General features: G+C 44.1%; 2 protein-coding genes across 2 annotated transcripts in view; one reads left to right on the plus strand and one right to left on the minus strand.

Annotated features, from left to right (window-relative positions):
- Positions 1–7351: 7351 nt before the first annotated feature.
- On the plus strand, positions 7352–10465 carry LOC128713550 (pre-mRNA-processing factor 6). Its single transcript, XM_053808410.1, has 5 exons — positions 7352–7449; positions 7541–7600; positions 7678–9979; positions 10056–10166; positions 10241–10465. Exons 1-5 carry the CDS (start codon positions 7352–7354, stop codon positions 10463–10465), a joined length of 2796 nt encoding a protein of 931 aa, XP_053664385.1.
- A 9107-nt stretch (positions 10466–19572) lies between these two features.
- LOC128715805 (cold shock domain-containing protein CG9705) overlaps positions 19573–21842 on the minus strand; it is a 30179-nt gene continuing 27909 nt past the window's right edge. The window contains exons 2-3 of the mRNA XM_053810721.1: positions 19872–19994; positions 19573–19750 (exon numbers count right to left, since the gene is read on the minus strand). Of these exons, the coding sequence (XP_053666696.1) occupies positions 19573–19750; positions 19872–19994 (301 nt within the window). The remainder of the gene's footprint in view (positions 19751–19871; positions 19995–21842) is intronic.

A 21842-nucleotide genomic window follows, 5' to 3' on the forward strand; every position in this document is an offset into this window, starting at 1 on the left:
ATGGACAACCGTGTAGTTGCTGGTGGAAATAAACCCTTGCGAAACCTTGCATACCGTGTACTCATCGGCCGTAATGGAAATTATGGAAACAATTAATCGCAACCTTTCCGCCAACGCTACGTCCAGTGAAAGATCACAGCGCTAGCTGGAATTCATATGCTGAGGAGAACCCCCGAACGACAAGTCACCAGGTGCCACCCAGGCCGTACAAGTCATTGCGGTTTTCGCAAACGCTTCGTTCGGAAACAAGCGCGAGACGTGGATTATCTTCCCGCCACACATCATCGCCGCACGAACGACAGCTGCTTTGCGGTGACTCAATTCCAAACGCTTGCGCCCGGCCCTCTCCCGGCGCATTACATTGAATTCCTTCGTGCGCCACACGCGGGGATTTCCCCCGGGCGCCGGCTTGAGCAGGTCGCTCGAGGCCCGAAGAACTACATTTTGACGTAGTCCAAACTTTCCGCGTGTCTCGCGCGGAATATTCAACTCATTTGCATCGGGGTAAGTTTCCGAGCTGGGGAAAAAAAAAATGCATGCACATCTAGCATTGTGTTACTAACGTGCTTTTGTTCGGTGATACAATGCAAGTGGCACTCGGATTTGAAGGTGGTGATATGATGATAATAATGTAATCCATTACAATTGCAAGCCCCCCTTTTGCGGCCTATTTGTGGGCTCCAGATCCTCGATCACACGATTGGTGTTATGAATTGTGGGTACTAATGCCACTGAAAAGCACTTGAAGAGTTGGTGTTTACCCGCTCCCGGTGGTTGGTTGGTGGTGACGATCAGTGTTGGCCAGTTAATTAAAGCGTCTGAAAAATTCGCCGTATTTAAGATTGCGTTTTAAACAATTATTTGCTACCTCTTTTTTATGTTTTCTACTTCGATTAATTGAAATAGCTTTGGTTTTTGCCATTTATGTAAAGCAAATCATTGAACTAGTTAACGACAGAACGACGTGAGAACAGTTTGGCTTTGATCGCATCTGGACAGCATCATACCCATCATTATAATAATTTGATATTTTTTTTTAAATTTATATTAAATATTGCTATATTTTTTAATAACTTCACTCCAGAAATATTCATTGGACTTAAATCTTCAAAGACAGGATTTGAAGACACATTTGTTCTCCTAAAGAATTGGATTGCTGTAACTTCTGTAATCCGGATCGAGGTAAAATTAACAAGGCTTTCGGTTTACCGTTAGCATATTGTCTTGTTTCTATTATCTACATTTTGATTTGAATTCTATACCTGTTATACCTTTCCATATGTTTTCAATTCATTCAATTCAATTTCAAAGTCATAATAGCCGATGGAAGGAAAGATATTTAATAACAAAAATTAAAAAGAAAGTTTTATAATAATGATAAATTCAGCTAATAGCTTCACTTCAATGACTCTCACTGTATGTTGCGTATGTTTGTTCGTCGTTGCTCCAAAAACCAGTACAATTCTAGCTTTAACTCTTCTAATTTGTTCTAATTTATCGCATTGTGAAAATACCCGAGTCAATTGACTGAAATAGTCTAAATAAAAAAAAAAAACATCCATTTTTTCTACTTAAATCTATTCAATTTACAGAAAAATAATTAAATACATCCACTTAACATTTGTACTTGATAATTTAGAAAAGAAATTTTAGATTTGCACAAGTATCATTCGTATTTCAGAATGGATTCTGATCGAATACCATTCAACAAATGTTTTTGTTTTCATTTCCTTTCTCCTATCTATTAATTCTTCAAATCTTTTTTTCATGTGACAATTTCCATTCCATCACAAGCTGTGTGTTAAATATACCTGCGATTGTTATAAAATGAATGCGCAAATTTAATTTGTCCAAAATAAACTAGCGTTCTCTCATTCGCTTTTTGTCGCTTGCATTAAATAAAATGCTGCGCCGATAAACATTCCTGCAATAGCGATGAATATTGTTTCCATCCGCGGATAAATTACAAACGGCTGCAACAGTGCCAGTCGCAGGTGCATTCATTACATCTCACGTTATGCTAGTAAAAATTTCCCAGCGGAAGATTCCTTTCCAGAGCGTGTTACACCCTTCATCGATATCCCGCCCATTCACCTTCATCTGCTTCACTGCTTTTACTTCGATTTTGTTTCCCGCCACGCGACCACGCGAGTTAGCAACAAAACACCCAAACAAACAACCGTAAACAACCCGCTGTTCACGCATCCATCGAAAGTGATCGGCAGGTACGGTTTGCCTGACTCCTGGCTAGTTTCACGTCCCCCACACAAACGCAACGGGGACCGCCATCGTTGCATATTGTGCCCGGTGTTTTAGCACACAAATGCCACTTCAATTATGCAAATCACAAACTCTCCCACACATACACACCTCACAGCATCTTCAACCGCTGTGCTTTGCTTCCTATTTGAGTGCAAAAAAAAAAACACCCATACATCCCCACGGTGGCGATGCTGTGCCGTTTGGCCAGCGACACGATTCACAATGGCGCCCGCCATCCTACGCGGTGCTGATCTCACGAGCCTGGATAAGATCGGGATGATATGCGCACTGATTCCAATTAGATTCGATTTGTTGCTAGCGATTAGTCTACCCATCCGCACTCATAACAACACAAAAAAAACGATGATAAAAAATATGTTAAATGGGGCTTTATGGAGGCAGGGAAAAAAAAAGATGGCGGAAGAAATCTGGTACGTTCCGTGCAGTATCGCAACAGGCAGGTGTTGAACGGTTGGAGACGCTTATCAACGTGCATCGCATTTACCGCTGGGTAAATGAATGTCGAATAACCGTCATATTTTCCACTATCTTATCACAAACAAACCGGGTACAGGTACGCTTCCTGCCGCTTCGTGACAATCGATCACAGTGGATGCTGTGTTGCCTTGCTTGGTTGCGATCATCACTATGCTCCCAAACATCCCCAATGGGACACTAGAAATGGCAATGATATTTTTTTTGTAACCGAAGTCATTCTAAACCATCTCATAATGCACGATCTCATTAATGCATCTCGAGATCATCAAGCTTATTGATGACAACATTTACGACACACTGCCGTGCAGTTCGTCAGTCGCGTCCGTGCTTCATGCACGAGTGTGATTGAAGACACATCTTCCAACCCATTGCCCGTTGACATCTGGATCGTTTCGGTGCAATTAAGCTAACTTTATGATGGGTGTTAAACGCGATTTACGATCGTCATGGTTAAGTGTTTTAACTCACCCGCTCATCCGAACGGGTGACTCTCCACCGGGCAGATTGTGCACTCTGGCGCGATGCACATCCATAATTGGTTCCCGCGATGATATGCATAAGATTTGCGCATTAACAAGCCGTGTGGTTTTGTTGTTGTGTGTTGGCTGTTGTTGGCAGTACCCCACGAAAGGTAGCGGTCTAATCGTGGGAGTTGCTTATCATCATTACTCGGCGCACAGGTAAGCAGCGTGCCGGCAAATTGAAAGTGATTATGAAAGTAACCACTGCGGGCACCTGCTGTACCGCGTTCATTCATTCATAGGCAGCAGCAGATGAAGCGAACCGGTCAAAAGTGAATGAATGGCGGTGGGTTTAGCGTGATGATTTCCACGCCGCCCGGTGCAACGATTAGCCATCGGAAATTGTGATATCGATTGACCACCACCGGTTCGGCGAACCGTTGAATATGGCGGCACCGGTTCGGGGGTGTACGAAAGATGAATGAGTTGCAACAATCATTAGTGGGATTGGTTGAGGTTCAGTAGTAGTTTCTTTCTTACTCGAAAACATTCTCTACTACCCTTCCCTGGAACAGGTTCTATCTTAAGAGGCTTGCGGTTTTAGATAAGCCCAGACCAATCGATCATTATTGAACGTAACGTAACTTCGCGTCGATCGCAAATGATTTAGAATGTATTTACAATAAAAACCACATTCGCGCTACCCTGTGCCGGTGTGTAATAAGCGGGAAGAACGACGACAAATCTTCATCAATCGTGCCCAGTCACTCATTTCGCGCTTCACTAGCTCCGAAGCCACATAGTGGTGAACGCGGGGGTGACACGCCACTGGCGTCGTCGTGTATCCAGTGTAGACTCAACTGTATCCCTTGTCTGGCAAATGCACTTAATGGCAGGGAAGAAGCTGACATCAGAAAGATTTATAAACCATGCTTAAGTTTGATAAGTTTAATTCTTCCTATCACGTTTCCAGCTGGAACACAAAGAGCAGATACTACATAGCAAATGCTGCACATGTAGATAAGATGATCGTGTGGCCGGTTAATTTACGACTTTCATACACAGGCGCTAAAACAGTTAAACAATTAAAGGTACATTGCAAATCGGGTGCTTTTGCTGATTCCGCATTTGCTAACATTATCTCGTACTTCATGTCGTTTTTTTGGCACAAACGCTAGGCTTTGTGGATCTTTATCGTAATATCGATCTTATTTTGTCATGTTTTGAAAATTAGCTTTTTAGGAACGGTGTGTCCATATTTGAGGTTTACACCTGCCGAATGTCTAATTCCAAGTAGAATTATATCCCTCACAAAGATCCTAAGTTGGATCTTCCAAAAAAAGTGTCCCGTAGTGTCGTGCTTATTACACTTTTGAGAAGAAGTCGTTCATATGAATCTTTAGTGTGGAGTTATTCATATCAAGAATCGATTCTCAAAAGATTCAAGAATCCTTTTGTCAAAGCAGTGACTGATCATGCCCCTTGGAGGCCTAAAGCGGAAAGGTAATTGGGCAAGTGTACATGGCGGACAAACTCATAGGTTGAGGACATCATCTTGGATAATTCATGGATCTTCATGGAGTATTCATGAACATTTGAAATGTTACGATTCAGTTCAAAGATTTAATCAGATTTATGAATCAGATTCACCCTACATTAGTAAACAGTCCGACGGAGATTAATATACTGTGCTGATCGAGGTTACGCGGTTTCTTCACAGAGGGCGCTGACATCGTTTCGAAGAACCCGAAGGAGCCTTAAGCAACGATGGAACGATGACAGGAGAAGCCTAGGTTGATGACCGAGGATCGCAGAGTATATAAGCACGTGCCGAAGCCCGTTCATGTGAGTCTCTTTTTTCAGAACAAACGCACAAATGTTGTTGTAAACGGACAATAAAGTGTTCTTGTTAAAGAGAACTTTTTGAAGTTCAGAATTAAAAATTCGAAAAGAGTCTATTGCGGTTACGCTACTAGTATCAATGATTATGATAACATTTCTTTAAAAGTATCGCTACAGAGGTTAATTAAACCTTGAAAATTGATACATGTAGACCAACTCGTTGGCTGCTGTGTGTTGTTTTTGGATCGAGTGCTGGCGTTGACAGCAAACATTCAACCCGTACTGATCACCTACAAACCTGATCTGATCGAGTTCGGGGCGGCGGGCGTGACGTGTGACGGATTATAAATAGTTCCATACCGTCGTATGCCAAAAATGTAGATGAAGTAGCCAACACCCCGACCCGGTTCCTGTGGGCAAACGTTCTTGCATGACGTTCGTGATAGTTCGGTTCACGCCCGTGATGTGGAAAATTGATGGTAAAGGTGAAAATGTCTGTACTTTGCTACAGCTTACCTTCGCAGTACGTGTATGATTATGGTTTTCACGGCCACAACATCAAGTTCACCACTGCTCAGGATAAGTGTTCCGGGATTTCTAATTCGGGCGGTATGAGTGTCCAATGTTACTGCTTAAAGGATGTTTCAGCAGGGGTTTGTCGATAGGGTTGAATCTCGCTGGGTTCGTTGGACGCCGTTGGACGGACGGGTTAAATCCATCCAAGGAGTTTAAACACGCGAACCAACGACGTATGTTTCCGGCACTTGTTTTTGCACTGCTCTAGGACGTTTGGTTGAGGGTCAAGTTCAAGGCCCTGCGGTTGAAGCTTTCACGTACCATTAAAATGAGTAAACAGCAAAAAAAAAACACTACTTCGAACAATGGAGAGAACGGTTTGGCTTATTGCGACCTTAATTTCACCATTGTCAAAATACGTGAAAACCTTCGGAGGTCAAAACACAGTCAACAGTGTTACGAGGCAACAAATCCGCTCAGACATTCCCTGAGGCGATACGAACCCGCCGACCGGGTACTAATGTGGAATGCCAAAAGGATTATGAATCCCGCGAAATGCCGCATTGAACTGACTTTCATTCCGACACCACAACGATGCACTGCATGCATCGGCACGATACTCACCGGCCAGACTTAGACACGAACACCAATACTCTAGGGGCGAGACGTATGCGGTACGTCGTCGGATTTTCACCTGCTTTCCTCGGCGGAAAATGAGTGCCCGTAGCACCGACGCTAGACGACAATTGTAAACGAACCAGTGCACAATTTCGAAACCTTTACCAATGTAGAAAAATGCGAGTTTCCACGAAAATTTTCCGAACTATTTCCGAGAGCGTTGTTGTTTTTCGTTGCCGGGTTCGGAAAAGCAACGGTTGCTGAGCGTTTCTCGGACAACGGAGATGTAAACATTTCCTCGGGAAGAGAGAAATCAAAATCAACACCACGGATGGCATGCAATTTTTCGCGGGCAAACACAACACGTGCTCAATGCGTTGGGCCGGGGTTAGTGAGGTCTCTTTGTGTAATGTGAGTTCTACGAGACGATGTCACCGTGAACAGAACTAAAGACTACCGAGTGCAAGGTCAATGAATCAACCAGTTCAGTGCGCGAAGGTGAAAGGAATGCTTTCGGGTGTGCACGCTTTTTATTGTTGGTTTATGATAGAATTAACATTACGTTGGGTTTCGGTGGTGGGCTATTAAAACTTCTTAATGATCCTGTGGGCACATCGCTTGCATTTGATGCGTTGTACAAGGGTAGAAGCAATTGCGAATGACTAAACACTAATTGTTTCCATTCGGTACTCGTATCATCGGTCGTTCGATACGCATTATTGGTCATTCATAAAATTATTTATTCTAACACAACAGCTAGTATGGATTGTTTGCGTGTTTTTTATTAATAATTTTTACTGCAACGAGGAATAGGTCCGACCGAATTATGATGGGTCCGAATGAATTTATCTCCCTAGACAGGTATAGAAAGCAAAGGAGCATTTCTCTTATGATAAGAATTCATTTTACTATCAGTAATACAAAAAACTAGCATAATTTTACAAAATTTCATATGACCCACTATTTTCTAACCGGTACACACAGTGCAACGGTATGCGGTAAAATAACCGGTTTGAAATATTTCACCGCACCGGCAGCTGTCAGTTGGGCTGAAAGGTTTCACGCACATAAACAAAACAGCGACCGTAGAAAGGCGGGCAGTGGCGTACAATTGTAGTGATTTTACGAGAAAAAGTGTATAAATACTGCTAAAAATGGCACACATTCCTGCGGCAACGTTGGGTAATAAGAATAAAAAACATTTCCTTGGCGTTCCAGCTCCATTGGGCTATGTGGCTGGTGTAGGCAGAGGGTAAGTACGGAACAGACCACTGCAAAGCCGCTTGTAGCGAATTGATTTGGGTTTACTGGAATTATATTGGACGTAATTTATACCTTTCTAGTGCTACCGGATTTACCACACGTTCAGATATTGGTCCCGCTCGTGATGCCAACGACGTATCGTAAGTTTAAAGTCGCAAGCATTTTGGTCGCTCCACATTACATTCCGTGTGCTAATCTGGCTGCTTCTTGTTTACAGAGACGATCGGCATGCTCCGCCAGCGGCAAAACGCAAAAAGAAGGAGGAAGAGGAGGAAGACGATGAAGATTTGAACGATTCCAATTACGATGAGTTCAGCGGGTACAGTGGTTCCCTGTTCTCGAAGGATCCGTACGATAAGGACGACGCCGAAGCGGATGCCATTTACGAGAGCATCGACAAACGGATGGACGAGAAGCGCAAAGAGTATCGTGAAAAGCGGCTGAAAGAAGATCTGGAACGATACCGTCAGGAGAGGCCGAAAATTCAGCAACAGTTTTCCGACCTGAAGCGTAATCTGATTGCTGTTTCGGAGGATGAGTGGGCCAACCTACCGGAAGTGGGAGACAGCCGTAACAAGAAGCAGCGTAATCCGCGTGCGGAAAAATTTACACCACTGCCGGACAGTGTGCTGTCGCGCAATCTCGGCGGTGAAGCATCTACCGCAATCGATGGCCGGTCGGGTTTGGCGTCGATGATACCGGGTGTGGCCACGCCGGGTATGCTGACACCGAGCGGTGATCTTGATTTGCGCAAGATTGGTCAGGCGAGAAACACGCTCATGAATGTGAAACTATCGCAGGTGTCCGACTCTGTGGCCGGTCAGACGGTGGTCGATCCGAAGGGCTACCTGACGGATCTGCAAAGCATGATACCCACATACGGTGGAGACATAAATGACATTAAGAAAGCGCGCATGCTGCTGAAAAGTGTGCGCGAGACGAATCCGTATCATCCGCCGGCTTGGATAGCATCGGCCCGTTTGGAAGAGGTTACGGGAAAGCTGCAAATGGCACGTAATCTTATTATGCGCGGTTGTGAGCAGAATCCACAAAGCGAGGATCTGTGGTTGGAAGCCGCCCGACTGCAACCACCGGACACGGCGAAGGGAGTGATTGCGCAGGCCGCTCGTCGCATACCGACATCCGTGCGTATCTGGATTAAGGCAGCCGATCTCGAAACGGAACCAAAGGCAAAGCGCCGTGTGTTTCGGAAAGCGCTCGAGCATATTCCGAACTCGGTGCGTCTGTGGAAGGCAGCAGTGGAGATGGAGAATCCGGAAGATGCAAAGATTTTGCTGTCCCGTGCAGTAGAATGCTGTGGTACGAGCGTGGAACTGTGGTTAGCACTTGCTCGGCTGGAAACATACGAAAACGCCCGTAAAGTGTTGAACAAGGCACGCGAAAAGATCCCGACCGATCGACAGATCTGGACGACGGCAGCAAAGCTGGAGGAAGCGAACGGTAATATTCATATGGTCGAGAAGATTATCGACCGAGCACTGTCATCACTCAGCGCGAATGGTGTCGAGATTAACCGAGACCAGTGGCTGCAGGAAGCAATCGAGGCGGAAAAATCGGGAGCGATCAAATGCTGTCAGGCAATCGTGCGGGCCGTCATAGCGACCGGTATCGACGAGGAGGACCGCAAGCAAACGTGGATCGATGATGCGGAGAATTGCGCCAAGGAGGGTGCATTCGAGTGTGCACGGGCCGTTTACAGCTACGCACTGACCGAGTTCCCGTCGAAGAAAAGCATCTGGTTGCGTGCAGCATACTTCGAAAAGAATCACGGAACGCGCGAAAGTTTGGAAGCGCTGCTGCAGAAAGCCGTCGCACACTGTCCCCAGTCGGAGGTGCTGTGGTTGATGGGGGCCAAGTCGAAGTGGTTGGCGGGTGATGTGCCGGCGGCCCGAGGCATCCTTTCGCTCGCCTTCCAGGCCAATCCAAACTCGGAAGACATTTGGTTGGCTGCGGTTAAGCTGGAATCGGAAAATGCCGAATACGAACGTGCTCGGCGGTTGCTCGCGAAGGCACGTGCATCAGCACCGACACCGCGTGTGATGATGAAGTCGGCCAAACTTGAGTGGGCTCTCAACAATCTGGACGAGGCGCTTAGCTTGCTCGAGGACGCGGTAAGAGTTTTTCCCGAATTTGCCAAACTGTGGATGATGAAGGGCCAAATCGAGGAGCAGAAGGCGATGCTGGAACGTGCGGCCGAATCTTACAATGCCGGTTTAAGGCGATGTCCCAACTCCATACCGCTGTGGCTGTTGTTGGCCACACTGGAAGAGAAACGGAACCTGCTGACCAAGGCACGTTCCGTGCTGGAACGAGGTCGACTGAAGAACCCGAAGAACGCACTGCTATGGTTGGCTGCGATACGCATCGAAATACGGGCCGGAATGAAGGATATGGCCAACACGCTGATGGCACGCGCGTTGCAGGACTGTCCGAACGCTGGCGAGCTGTGGGCGGAATCCATCTTTCTCGAAGCTAGACCGCAAAGGAAAACAAAATCGGTATGTTGCTATATTGCTTAATTGTAGGTGCAAATGCCATTTAAATCCGTTCCCTTTTTCTGGCTTGTTTGTTTAGGTGGATGCATTGAAAAAATGCGAACACGACCCGCATGTGCTGCTCGCTGTATCGAAGCTATTCTGGAGTGAGCGAAAGTTGCAGAAATGTCGCGACTGGTTCAATCGAACGGTAAGAGCTAAACCGAGTCGAAATGCCTTCCCCAACTAATATCTTTTTCCGTTTTACTTCTATGTTCCAATTAGATAAAAATCGATCCTGATTTTGGTGACGCGTGGGCATACTTTTACAAATTTGAGCTTCAGCATGGTACCGAGCAGCAGCAGCAGGAACTAATCGAGCGTAGCAATGCGGCGGAACCGAAGCACGGTGAAGAATGGTGCAAGGTTAGCAAAGACATTGCTAACTGGTGCTTCAAGACGGAGGACGTGCTGAAGGCGGTGGTTCGTAATCTACCCACACCGATCTAGGAACCGAACTGACCGACCAACGTCAATTGCATTCTTTACAAACCTATTTAAACTTTTTCTAGCGCCTTCGTGGCCGCACACAAAATGGTTATCTGCTAATAGATCGAATGAATGGAACAAAAATAACGAAATGTTAGTTATAAAAATGGAAAATATCACCACTAAATATAAGAGCTCTCCTGGAAACGGTCACAGAAATGAAAATTGGAATGTGGATGTTGAATTGAAGGAAAGATTCGAAGTCCGCAAAAGTGTTTACTTCAAGATCAAAAGAATTAAATAACACTAGCCAAACACCGAACACCGAAAAGCTACAATCAAACACTCATCAAACCACCATCATCACGTTAGGTAGCACCCTTTTGGGCGAAGCGTAACCAAGAGTTGACATCCTTCGTTGTACAGTTTGACTTTCCAATTAACCCGTCCCATGACGAATCATCCGGGTCGCTGTGCCACTACGCAACAACTCCTACCGGTCAATACCATGCGGACGGTGTGGCGCAAAAGTTTGGCTACCGAAATAAATAGTTCCGCATGCTCCAAAGCCGCTCGGTGCAGTAGTAGCTGTCAGCCTTCTGACATGGTACCGGTGAAGGAAAATTAATCATCCTTTTCGCCACTCCCGTTATTCGCCACCCGTTATGAACGTGACACCCGTGAGGGAGCTGGAATAGTTTTCCATACACCACCCATCGCGTAACTGTGGGTGACATGCTGCTGGAGAGGATGACTTTCACTGCCGCCTAGCTGTGTTGACATCGTTATTCTTGCTGCGATCAGGGGTTGTATTTGATGGAAACCTTTGATTAACTGATTCTAAGAGTGAAGTAAGCAATTTTGTGAACACGCTCCTGTTTTGTTGTATTATTGAATATTAATGTTCAAAATATATCTAAGGAAGGAAAAGGAAGATTCCTTGGACTGTAACAGCTATTGAGGAATTATATTGATGAAGATGGATGTAAGATACACTCTCTTGTTGAATTATAACTTACAAGGTCTTGGCTGAAGTTTGATGATCATATTTACGAAACCCTAGTGACCCTGCTAGAAAATCCCAACTTATATGTATTGAACATATAATTTACATAATGGAGACGCCTGGTGTTTTAGTAGTACCAGGGCCGGTCGTCACATGGTAATGGACCGGTACGTAGGACTGATTCAAAATAAATAAATTAATAAAGTCAAGGATAGCTCAAGATGATCTACTGAGGATATAGTGCAAAAAAATATGAAAAGATCCTATAAAAGCTGTGTGTGTTTCTTAAGAAGACTCTTGAGAAAGAAGGAATACTTATGAAATTCACTATCCCTGCGAGCTTAGGGCAAGGTTGAAAATTTAAACATTTGCTGGGGCATGTAAACGCTAAAACTGGATTTCTCCTATCTTTCATCAGTTTCAATAGTACTTCAATAGTACAGATCAATAGTACTTTTCACAAACAAAAATACATTTAATTAGCAATTTTATTTACAGTTTACTTTCAATTATGCTCTGCGCATACGATCTCAAAAGCATCCGGACGCGTGGAAGTAATGATTCCCTGTGCAATGCACTTCGGCAGTAGCAAACAGCACGAAACTGTCTGTCACCGATTGCCACAACCCCCTGTAGTACCGCATTGTCCCGCTCAGCAGGAACGATTGTTATTCAATCACCACCACTTATTTACTCTACCAATCGAATCGTACTGCTTTCAATCATTGCACCGAACGTCATCCTTCCCTTATTTTGTGGCGATTGCGGTTTCCATCTTCGGGCTGAGCCACCGCCACCCCAAGCATTACCAAGCGTAAATCAGACGAAAGACGGGCCACGTAGAGTTTGTGGCAGCATGCATACACCAGGGCAACTCAAGCAAACAAGCGAAGAGAAAAAACACACTCTAACCGAAGCGGAACGTGATTCTTCGGTTCAAAACACGCGGTGTGCCTCCGCTTTGTCGGACAATATTGTAGCGAGTTCGGTATCAGCATGGACATGCATTCCCCTAGCCATCACCGTAGGGAAACTGTCCCTTGAGATTTGCGGTTTGCGTTGCATGACGGTGGTAGAACCTGTCTGGAAGATGGTAGCGGAACTACCGCCGTTTGTTTGCCGTCTCCCAAGGGTGGAAATAGTTACGTGGTAAATATTTATAACAAAATGGTTGCAAAACAAGGAGAGAAACCGAAACGCGCGTAATTGAAAATGGGATTGCACTTTTGCTGCAAGTGAGTCGAATGCTGCAACTGTTTTTTTTTTCTTCTGCTAGAAACAGGCCACCTAGTTCAAGCTGTATTGGTTAGCTAAAAGAGGAACAGGTCCGCCAGTTGTAATATACCACCAACCTACGCTACAGTCATTTAGTCATCTTGAAATGTTGCTGTTGTTCTGAGTATTTCCTCTATTTCTATACTTGTTTTTCTCTTTTTTCTGAAAAGGGTTTCGACTCATTTATTTTTTCAACAGGTGTTAGGGGTTTCCAGAAGATTTTTACAAGTTTTCTCACATGCTACCGCAGTTTTGTCATGTCAGAACACTCCTCAACAACAACAGTATCCGTTAACGTAATGCTGGTGATGTGAGATCCAATGTTGCTTTGAGCAACTCATAGTATATAACTCCTTTTTGATCCCACCACCGTATGTAGAGCTTCAGTTCAATCACATTTCTTCCCATACGGACTTTACGGGCTGGGTCGTTCGATATCATAATCACCTATGACCCAAGATAGGTGAAATTTCGGACGACTTCGACAGGGGCGCTCACCTATTTGTTGAAGATTTGTTACAACTTTTGTCAAATTTATATCAACTCCATTTTTATTTTTAGCGAGCGGGAAGAGGAAAGAGAAGTTGTGATCAAAGTAGCAACAAACAGCCAAATTCCCAATGACAACTCTGGGAACATACAAAAAAAGGCTAACTCAACAATTCAAACCCACCAAGAAGAAAAAAAAAGAAACCAAGAAACCCAAGAAAACTTTAAGAAACTTTGCATGTTTGACATATTGATAATAAATAGTGTCTCTAATAGCGCAGCAAACAACATGAAAATCCTCTAACATTTCTCTATAATTCGTGAAAAACTTCAAAAACTCCCCAACAACAACAACAACAAAATTGCGCAAAATACGAAACGTGGTCTCAAGCCCACCAAAGAACCACCAAAAGCGGAATAATAAATTATTTTAAACGAGTCGCTGTTGTTGACAAACCCACTCCAGCCCATGGATCCAGGGCAAAACATCGCGATTCCCGACGGGATCACAAACAAATGGTCATTTCGGAGTAAAAAGTGTTCATCGAATGTTTTTCCACCAACCAGGAAGGCTTCTGGTGAGACAAATTCATTTTTGTGCTTCATGGGAAAGGTGAAGTGTACCAAAGTGCGTTGTATTATTTTTTTGTTTGTTCTCTTGATTAAAAAAAAACAACAAATGTAAGTGTATACCTGCGCGAATATACGATTACAACGAGAAAAATAAAGTTAAGTTGCCTCCCTAAAATCGCATGAGAATTAGAGTTAGAACTTTATGAACGAGATCAAGTATGAGAGGCAAAAGGACCAAAGATCTGTACCGTTCGTTCAGTGCTTCGCAAAGAACGAACCAGTTCATACGAAAGTAATGATTTATGTTCATAGCAATGCATAATTTCATCCCACAACACGGAGCTTGCTCATGGATATGTTTTAGAAATAATAGCATCCTCCACTGTAGCATCTACATTATACACTTAAAAAAAAAAAACATTTTATATTATCCTGAACAAAGCGGTGCAACACGCTTGTATTTTAACGTAATGAATGGTCGTTATTATATTTTGCTACATTTTCTTTTCTGCCAAACAATATCAATGCATTGTCCGTACGCCGACACAGCGCAGAGCAACATTTCTTTTCCGCCTTGTGGCGATTTTGTTTTGTTTCGTTTAGTGCTTTAGTGTGTGCCTCGGGAGATTTTCGTAGCATAACTTCCACTCCGTACTCCGGGGTTTTAAGCACTTTTCCCCGTTGACTGACCGTGACGACGAGCTGCACAAATATTTGCGGTTCAAGGGGAAATTAGTTTACTCTGTACGATGGTATCAGTACGAGCTGTTGCTTTCAAAGCAGTTAGCTAATGTTTAAATTATGTTTATTTATTTTCAAAAAGTAAGCAGCTAACATTAGTGATATATTTTTCTGCTCACATGGTTCTACAAGCAATGGTAAATTACTAATTAAACTTCGTTTTCTAGCTAAAATAACGCTCACACACTGTAAATTCCCAGAGAAAATAACTTCAGCCGTGAGCATATTTTGCAAATTAAATACAGCATAAAACTAATATTTAACATGTTACAAACACAATAAAATACTACCATCTGGTTAAGAGAGCTATAATGAAGGCTCAGAAACATAAAAAATAAACAAAAATAGTAAAAAAAGCATCTCGCAAGGTTAGTATGTCGGTCGCAGGCACATACGGTGCCGTGACCAGGATCCACTTAGTTCGGACATTGTTTGTAAGAGCGGTAGCAGAAATGGAACTAAACGCGGCTCAAGTTTTAAAACATTTAACGAATTCTTGGCGTACCGATCTGCGCACACGTTTATTGAAACCAATGCGTCTGCATATGACTGAGTGTTGCTAACACTTCCTTGCGGCGTTAGTCGTTTTGCATCGTATCGTTCCTTTATTTCTTACACATTTTAGTTTAAATGTGCCTGTGGCTCCCTATTCCTCCATACACATCGGATCCGTCTTCGGCCCTTTTTTCATTCCTTTTCATAGTTGTTTCGAATCTCTCGTTCGTGTTCCTCCCTGCACTAAATGTGTGTGTGTGTGTGTGTGTTGACGAACCACCCCGTTGCTTAAACGTAACTTACAAAAATGGTATATATTTCCAACATTCATACATCTAATGCAACACTACTAACAGCAAACATTCAATGATTTTCCTGTGTTGTTGTTTGTTCTTTTTTTTGTTGTTTGTTTTGCTTGCTTTGCGCTTCCTGTTCTGTTGTTGGTTCTGCTGTTTTGGCCCTTTCGTTTTACATCCAAATGGCATTACATCTTCATAAGCAAAAGTAGTCATTAAGGGGTTTAAAAACTCCCAAAATTTATATAACATTGTGAATAGAACGCGCACTAAAACACAATGCGGAATAATAACAAAAGTACGAACAAGATGCCGTGGACGAACGAAGAATCCGAACAATTCTAGCACAAGTTTTCCCCGTTCCTTCCGAATCGAGTTAACGATAAAGTTTCACACGAAGCAAAGTGGAATGAAATAAAATCGAACCTTTTTTTTATCGCTTGCGAAAATATAATTACCTAGATCAAATTTTCAGCACGAACGATCTCCCGTACCTTTCGGTGCTGCCGAAATCCAACACCGTACACTGCCGGAGAAGGAATAAAATAAAAGGAATTTGTGTGCGTACCACGTTTGTGGTGGTAGCAAAGGAATTGGAAAAAAAAACATCCACGCCACACCGAATATCTACCGGGAGAGCCAAAGGACACCCGAAAGGATTATAAAATTAGTTCATGGTCTTGTTTTAACGATAACTGCTCACTGCTACTCAAGAACATCACGTTCGAGTTCGAGCCTTGTTTCGTGCGATCCTTAGGAAGGTTATCGAATTTTCGATAAAACTCCATTACGTTTATTCAACCGTTCTGAAGCAGCGTGCGGCAAGGAAAACATAAATTCACCATTCCACCGTTTGCTCTGCCTGCCCCGAAGATGAATTGGATGCTGTACGTGGCAAATGGGGGAGGGGATTGAATTTATTCGTCCCGTTCTCTTGGTGCTGCTTGCTCTTGTTTGTGGCATTAGCATTTCACACCTTAATGTGATTAGCAAGCAACAAAGCAAGAAAGTAAATGGTTGGTGCAATTTCTGCATGTTTTCGTGATGCTCTGCTTTGCTTTTTTTTTGTCCACATTTGGTCCACAACGTACGCGCAATGGGAGGATCGGTTTGTTTTCGGGGGGGACAGTTCCTAGCAGGATTCCCCCGTGACGGGCAGGGAGTACAGATACGGTGCCAACAACGTGATCGTTTGCTTAATGTTTTCACTAGAAAACGGTACTACGAATATATTGGTGTACTGAGGGAAACATTAGGTGTGAGGCGCTTTACGGCAGTTTACTTCTTATAAGGATGTATATGTATATAATATGTATGTATATATATATCAGTATTTACTTTCATTTCGCAATCACTGTTGTTGCGTGCTGGCACCAAGCTTATGCTACTCCTGGCTCGAGTTTAAATAGCGGAATTTTTACGTCCAAATCCCCGGGCTCACTAATCGCCGTACCGTTTTCTTCTTCGACCTGTCGTCCGTTCCGTTTCTTCTTCGATGAGGTAAGTAGAAATTTTTCACTTTTGTGCTTTTCCCCCATCAGGTTGGGAGTAAGATTAGTATGTTTTTTTTCCTTTCCTCTATTCTTTCACCTTTGTTGACCCTTTGCCACTGTCGGGGAGGGGGAGCACACGTAACCGGATCCGGAGCGAACCGCCTTTGCATTACCGATCATCCGAGGATAATCCGATTATTTAACCGACAATGGGAAAACAGCGAAAGATTAGGGAAAGCCCGTACTGTTACGAGGTGATTATACGTGAGCTTTGTGGCCATTGTTTGTGGTACACTTTAAACACACACCCACACTACCTTTCTCCCTCGCTTTGTTGCGCCATTTGGTTATTTAGTATAAAGCTCGCTACCTTCCTGTCTCGTGGAAGGGTACACCTTCCGGCCGTTGTTTATGCGTTTTAAATATTCATTCTTCGAGGGATTGTTTTCCAATTGCGTTCACTACCCTATCATGCGGTGATGAGCGTATCGCTACGTGCACGGTTTTGTTGGATGGATCGTGGACAATGTTTATACCTGGTCAACGATTATTCCGTTGCTTTTTTAGCAAACAAAAAAACCGCTTTAGTTCTTTACAGCTGTTTTGCACAATTTGGTGCCATTTATAAACGTGGTCGACCACGCTATTGAAGAGGACACGTGCACTGGAAAAGGATAACGAATGCCTTTCCTAGACCTGTTGCCCACATTTAGGCGCACCGTTTTATAAAGCCACACACTCATCAATTGCCAACCGCACGAGTAAGCGCTCTTGCCTTTCTATCGGACGAAAAATTACTCCAAAAAGATGTACAAATAGGCACACCGTAAATTCTCATGCCAAACATCCCTATCTTTTTCTTTTTGTTCTTCAGCATAATATGCGCGGTTCTGCTTCGTATTGTAATTCGATAAATCTTCTACAGTCTAGCATTATTTGCTCTTAAACGTGTTGCGCGCGCGCGCGCTCTAAATTCTTACAAAAAGTATGTGGTGCTTGTATGTAGTTGTAGTTGTTTGTTTTGCTGGATGGCTGTTACCTGTGTGGATAAGTAGTGCGTGTGACCTGCATCGTTCCATTAGCCGTATGATTTGAATGTTTTCCAACACCTTTTCCAACACCAGTATGTTGAATGGTTCAAACCTTTGTTTAGTGTGAATTTTGTATGCAAAAGGAGTTCAATCAATAAAACGTTCCGTTTCATTGTTGCAGATTTTGCACAATCAAAAGGTTTTGTCACCCGAACCGAACGACGATAAAGCTTGATTGCGATTGAATTAATGTCAATTATCATCATCACTGTGTATGTTCGTGAGTGTGTGTGTGTTTGTGTGTAAGTGTGCGCTTTTCTTATGTCTCGTCGCGTTGCTTCCGCTCTAATTTTCGTTGTACAATGGATTCGGATATCTTTAGCTTCTTTTTTTACCATTTTTCCCTCTCTTCAGGCTTCACACAAAACAGCGAACAAATGAACGGTTTTTTTCCATTTTCCTCTCCTTACCGAACAGTTTTCACCTCAGCTCCAAAGCACCGACACCCGGCAAGAGCTTATTTCTCTAATCGTGAAGGTTTTTCTTCCTACCTGACAACGACTGCGACCTGAATTATAGCATTCTGGCGTTTTCTTCATTTATTTTGTTTTTGCTTCTTCTCTCATCCTTGCTTCTTTTACAGCACATAACGCACCAACAAAATGTGTGGAAAGCAGTAAAAAACGATAGCAATTAGCGATAAGAAGAGCGAGGAATCGCTCTACCATTGAGCAGTATATTGTGCACGTCCCGTGTGTTTCAGCGCAAAGTTTTTCCCCCCTCCATCACAAACGGCGTCAGTCCGCTCAGCTGGCGATTCATTGTCCTTCCGAACCGATTCGCTGGATGGTGTATGGTTGCGGGTGGACAAATTAGAGCGCACCAGCATCGGTGGAGACAATGAGCTTGGGGGGGTGGGGTTGGCTGTGGATGCTTTTTCTGTTCCACACGGACAGCTGCTGCAACGATTTATCCTGCGGCTAATCCCTCTTGACTTTGTTGCTTTTGCCACGTTCGTGCTCCGTGCTCCACCGTAACCGCCGCTTGTTTAGTGTCCGTGCCGCCATTTATGGGCTAACGTTTTCACATATTAATTAAAATCTTCCTGTTTGCGCGCGCGTACAAAGTTGTGAGTTCCCATCTCAGAAGCGTGTGATGGCAACAACTTGCCCCACACGAACCGTTTAGAAGTTGTGTCCCTGCTCCCTATCCGTTTCTATCCTATCTTTGTCAGGCTAATCGTAAACAATCTGCTGAAATCTACTTTAAGAGGGTGCAACCCAATGACGGCCAATGGCTGTTTCAGCTCGTTTCGTTCTGCGCATATGACGGCCGTTTAACCGTTGTGGTTGGGGGGTTTTACTTGCGAACCGATCAAGCAATAGCAATCCGAATCGATTATTTGTGTTTGTGCATCAACGGAGCACTTCTACGCTGAAACTAAACAGAACAAGCGTCTACCGCAACTCTATCTAATAAACAAAAAAATACTGAACGCATTATGACGGTGTATATGGAAAGTGCCCCTTTCACCTCGCTATTTCGTTTCTATACTATTCTCTCTCTCTCCACACTCCGCACCATTTGCTGCATGACAAAACAGCTTGCTCGCACCATTCTACGCAAAATCGAACGATATATCGGGCCACCGGCGTGAATCTTGCTTCCCTTTCGCGGCATACTGCTGTTGCTGGTGAAGCTGATCCGGCGCCGGTTCGTTCCACCGACCCTAATGCAGCCGGTGACCATCGTCGTGGCTCATGCACGTTTCCCAGCGCGAATGCTTTTCCGGCGTCAGGTGCGTTATCTGCACGTGGATTGCCTGCACCTTCTCGTACTTTGGCGGGATCGAACAGAGCCGATAGCTGACCTCGTCGCCGGGCAGTGGTACGTACTCGCCCTCGATGCTACACACGGAACAGTGCGGCGAACAATATGCGAACGAAAATCAAACGGATAGCGATTATTGTAAAACCGAGGAAAAATAGAAGAAAAAACACAACAATGACACAATGGGAAAACACTCACTCGGAAATGTGTACAAAGAGGTCGTCACCGCCGGCATTTGGAGTGATGAAACCGTGCCCTTTGCTTCTGCTGAACGACTTCACCTTACCCTCCTCGATCGGGTTACGCATCGCGCGATCGGACCTGCAAAAATGGAACAGAACAAGAGAAAAGAAAACGAATTGAAATTGAGTTGTCTGACTGGGACGGACATTAAAATTGTAACCGAAAACACGAGGTGCGGTTAACGCTAAGCGCGAACTAAATGCTTATCCAAACAGAATCGCTCGTTGCGAGGTGGCAACCGGGTTCAATATTGACACAGGAAGGCAAAACATAATATTAGCTTCATCGCTCAAAGGTATGGATAGATGATCCCGTTGCCCTTTTCAGTGTTTTCCGCCGCAAGACAAATGTTTTTTTTTTTTTTTCCAGTGGAAACGATGTACAACACGGAAGGATACCATACCGCCGTTCTCGCATTGCTTGCCACTCAAAAACACTTCGCTGTTACACAAAAGCTTTTCACCAAACGTCATAAACTTTATTGGATGAAAGTTTATGTTGCATACAGAAACGAAAAGAAAATCAACTCAATTCGTGGCATGATTTGATTGTGCCGGTAAAATAAAAGGCAAAAGGCAACCCACATACACAGCGGCAAAGACAGGGTTTTCAAAGTTTGATGGATATGCACAGGCGGCGGCGTGTAGCCTCCGCCATTTTGGCCCCATCCAAGTTCTTCCCGACCCCTGTACTCGAATTAACTTGCCACGGCTTTCAAGATGCAACACATCACACCGTGCACGGGAGTGTGACGCTTGTGTGGACGTGTCTGGTGCGGGATAAAGTTTTATTTCCGTCATCAACATGCTTCCTTCCAACGGGTTCCGATGGAGACGCCAGGTGATTTGTACCGTTGAGTGCATCCTCCGTTCGGTGCCGAGTGAGGTGCTTCCGCATGCAATCTCGACACATACGCGCACCGTTGAAACGCAAACATTAATTATTTCTGAACATTCTACCAGCCAGCAGGACAACCGAACCATGTGCGGGTTCAGGTCAGGGCGAAAGAAGGCTAACACAGAATGCATCAAAGTAAAGATCTTAAGCGAAGAGTTGTGTGCACATCACGTGAACGCTTTCCAAGAATCTAACTAATTAAACACAATGTAAAAGCTCTTTCCTTCTTGCCCCATTAGGATGACAAATAACAAATATCACGTTACGCTCGAGGGGTAGGTATGTTTGGGCAGGTTGATGTTTGCCGATGTGGAATTGATACTTTGGCTGAAGGGAAACAGTAAACAACAATTCTTCCAATAAGAACACGTGCTTCTATCGATTGGCACTAGAAACACCTAATACCACAGCGAATGGCTAATGAATGCCCATCTTCCGGCGGCACGCAAAAGGTGCTTTTCCTGTTTCTATTTCGGCGAAGGACGGATATGTTTACTATCATTCTAAGCTTGGTAAATTATAACTATTTCTAGTTCCACGTCAACCCACTATACATACCTCGCTTGACTGTATGCAACTAAAGAAGGTATCTTTACACTTCCATGACTTTTATGCTCACTATCATTAAAGTTAGGCCATAATAATTCAACCTGATGTGGGCGTACACCTACGTAAAGCTGCTGTGTGACGAACGAAAATGGTTCAGAATTTCCCGAACTGATGACTTTATGTTTTCCGCTCTCAAACAGATGGTTCCCATTATGCTTCGCGCTCCCAAAAATATATGCTTGCGGGCAAAGCGAACAACGCAGCTGACGGGTGATTAGGCGACGGGCGGATACACATTTATCATAAACACACGGTCGCTAATTACGTTATCTGCTCATCGCGAAACAAACAAGACGTATGGCAGCAATCACCCACCCAACAAACGCATATGTCCCCCCCCTGCAGGTGAAAATTTGGACCGGGCCATTAAATGCGTTTGCCCATCAATCAGGTGAGATGGCGGAAACGTGATTAAGTTAG

The sequence above is a fragment of the Anopheles marshallii genome, chromosome 3 (assembly GCF_943734725.1).
Source record: "Anopheles marshallii chromosome 3, idAnoMarsDA_429_01, whole genome shotgun sequence".
Lineage (NCBI taxonomy): Eukaryota > Metazoa > Arthropoda > Insecta > Diptera > Culicidae > Anopheles > Anopheles marshallii.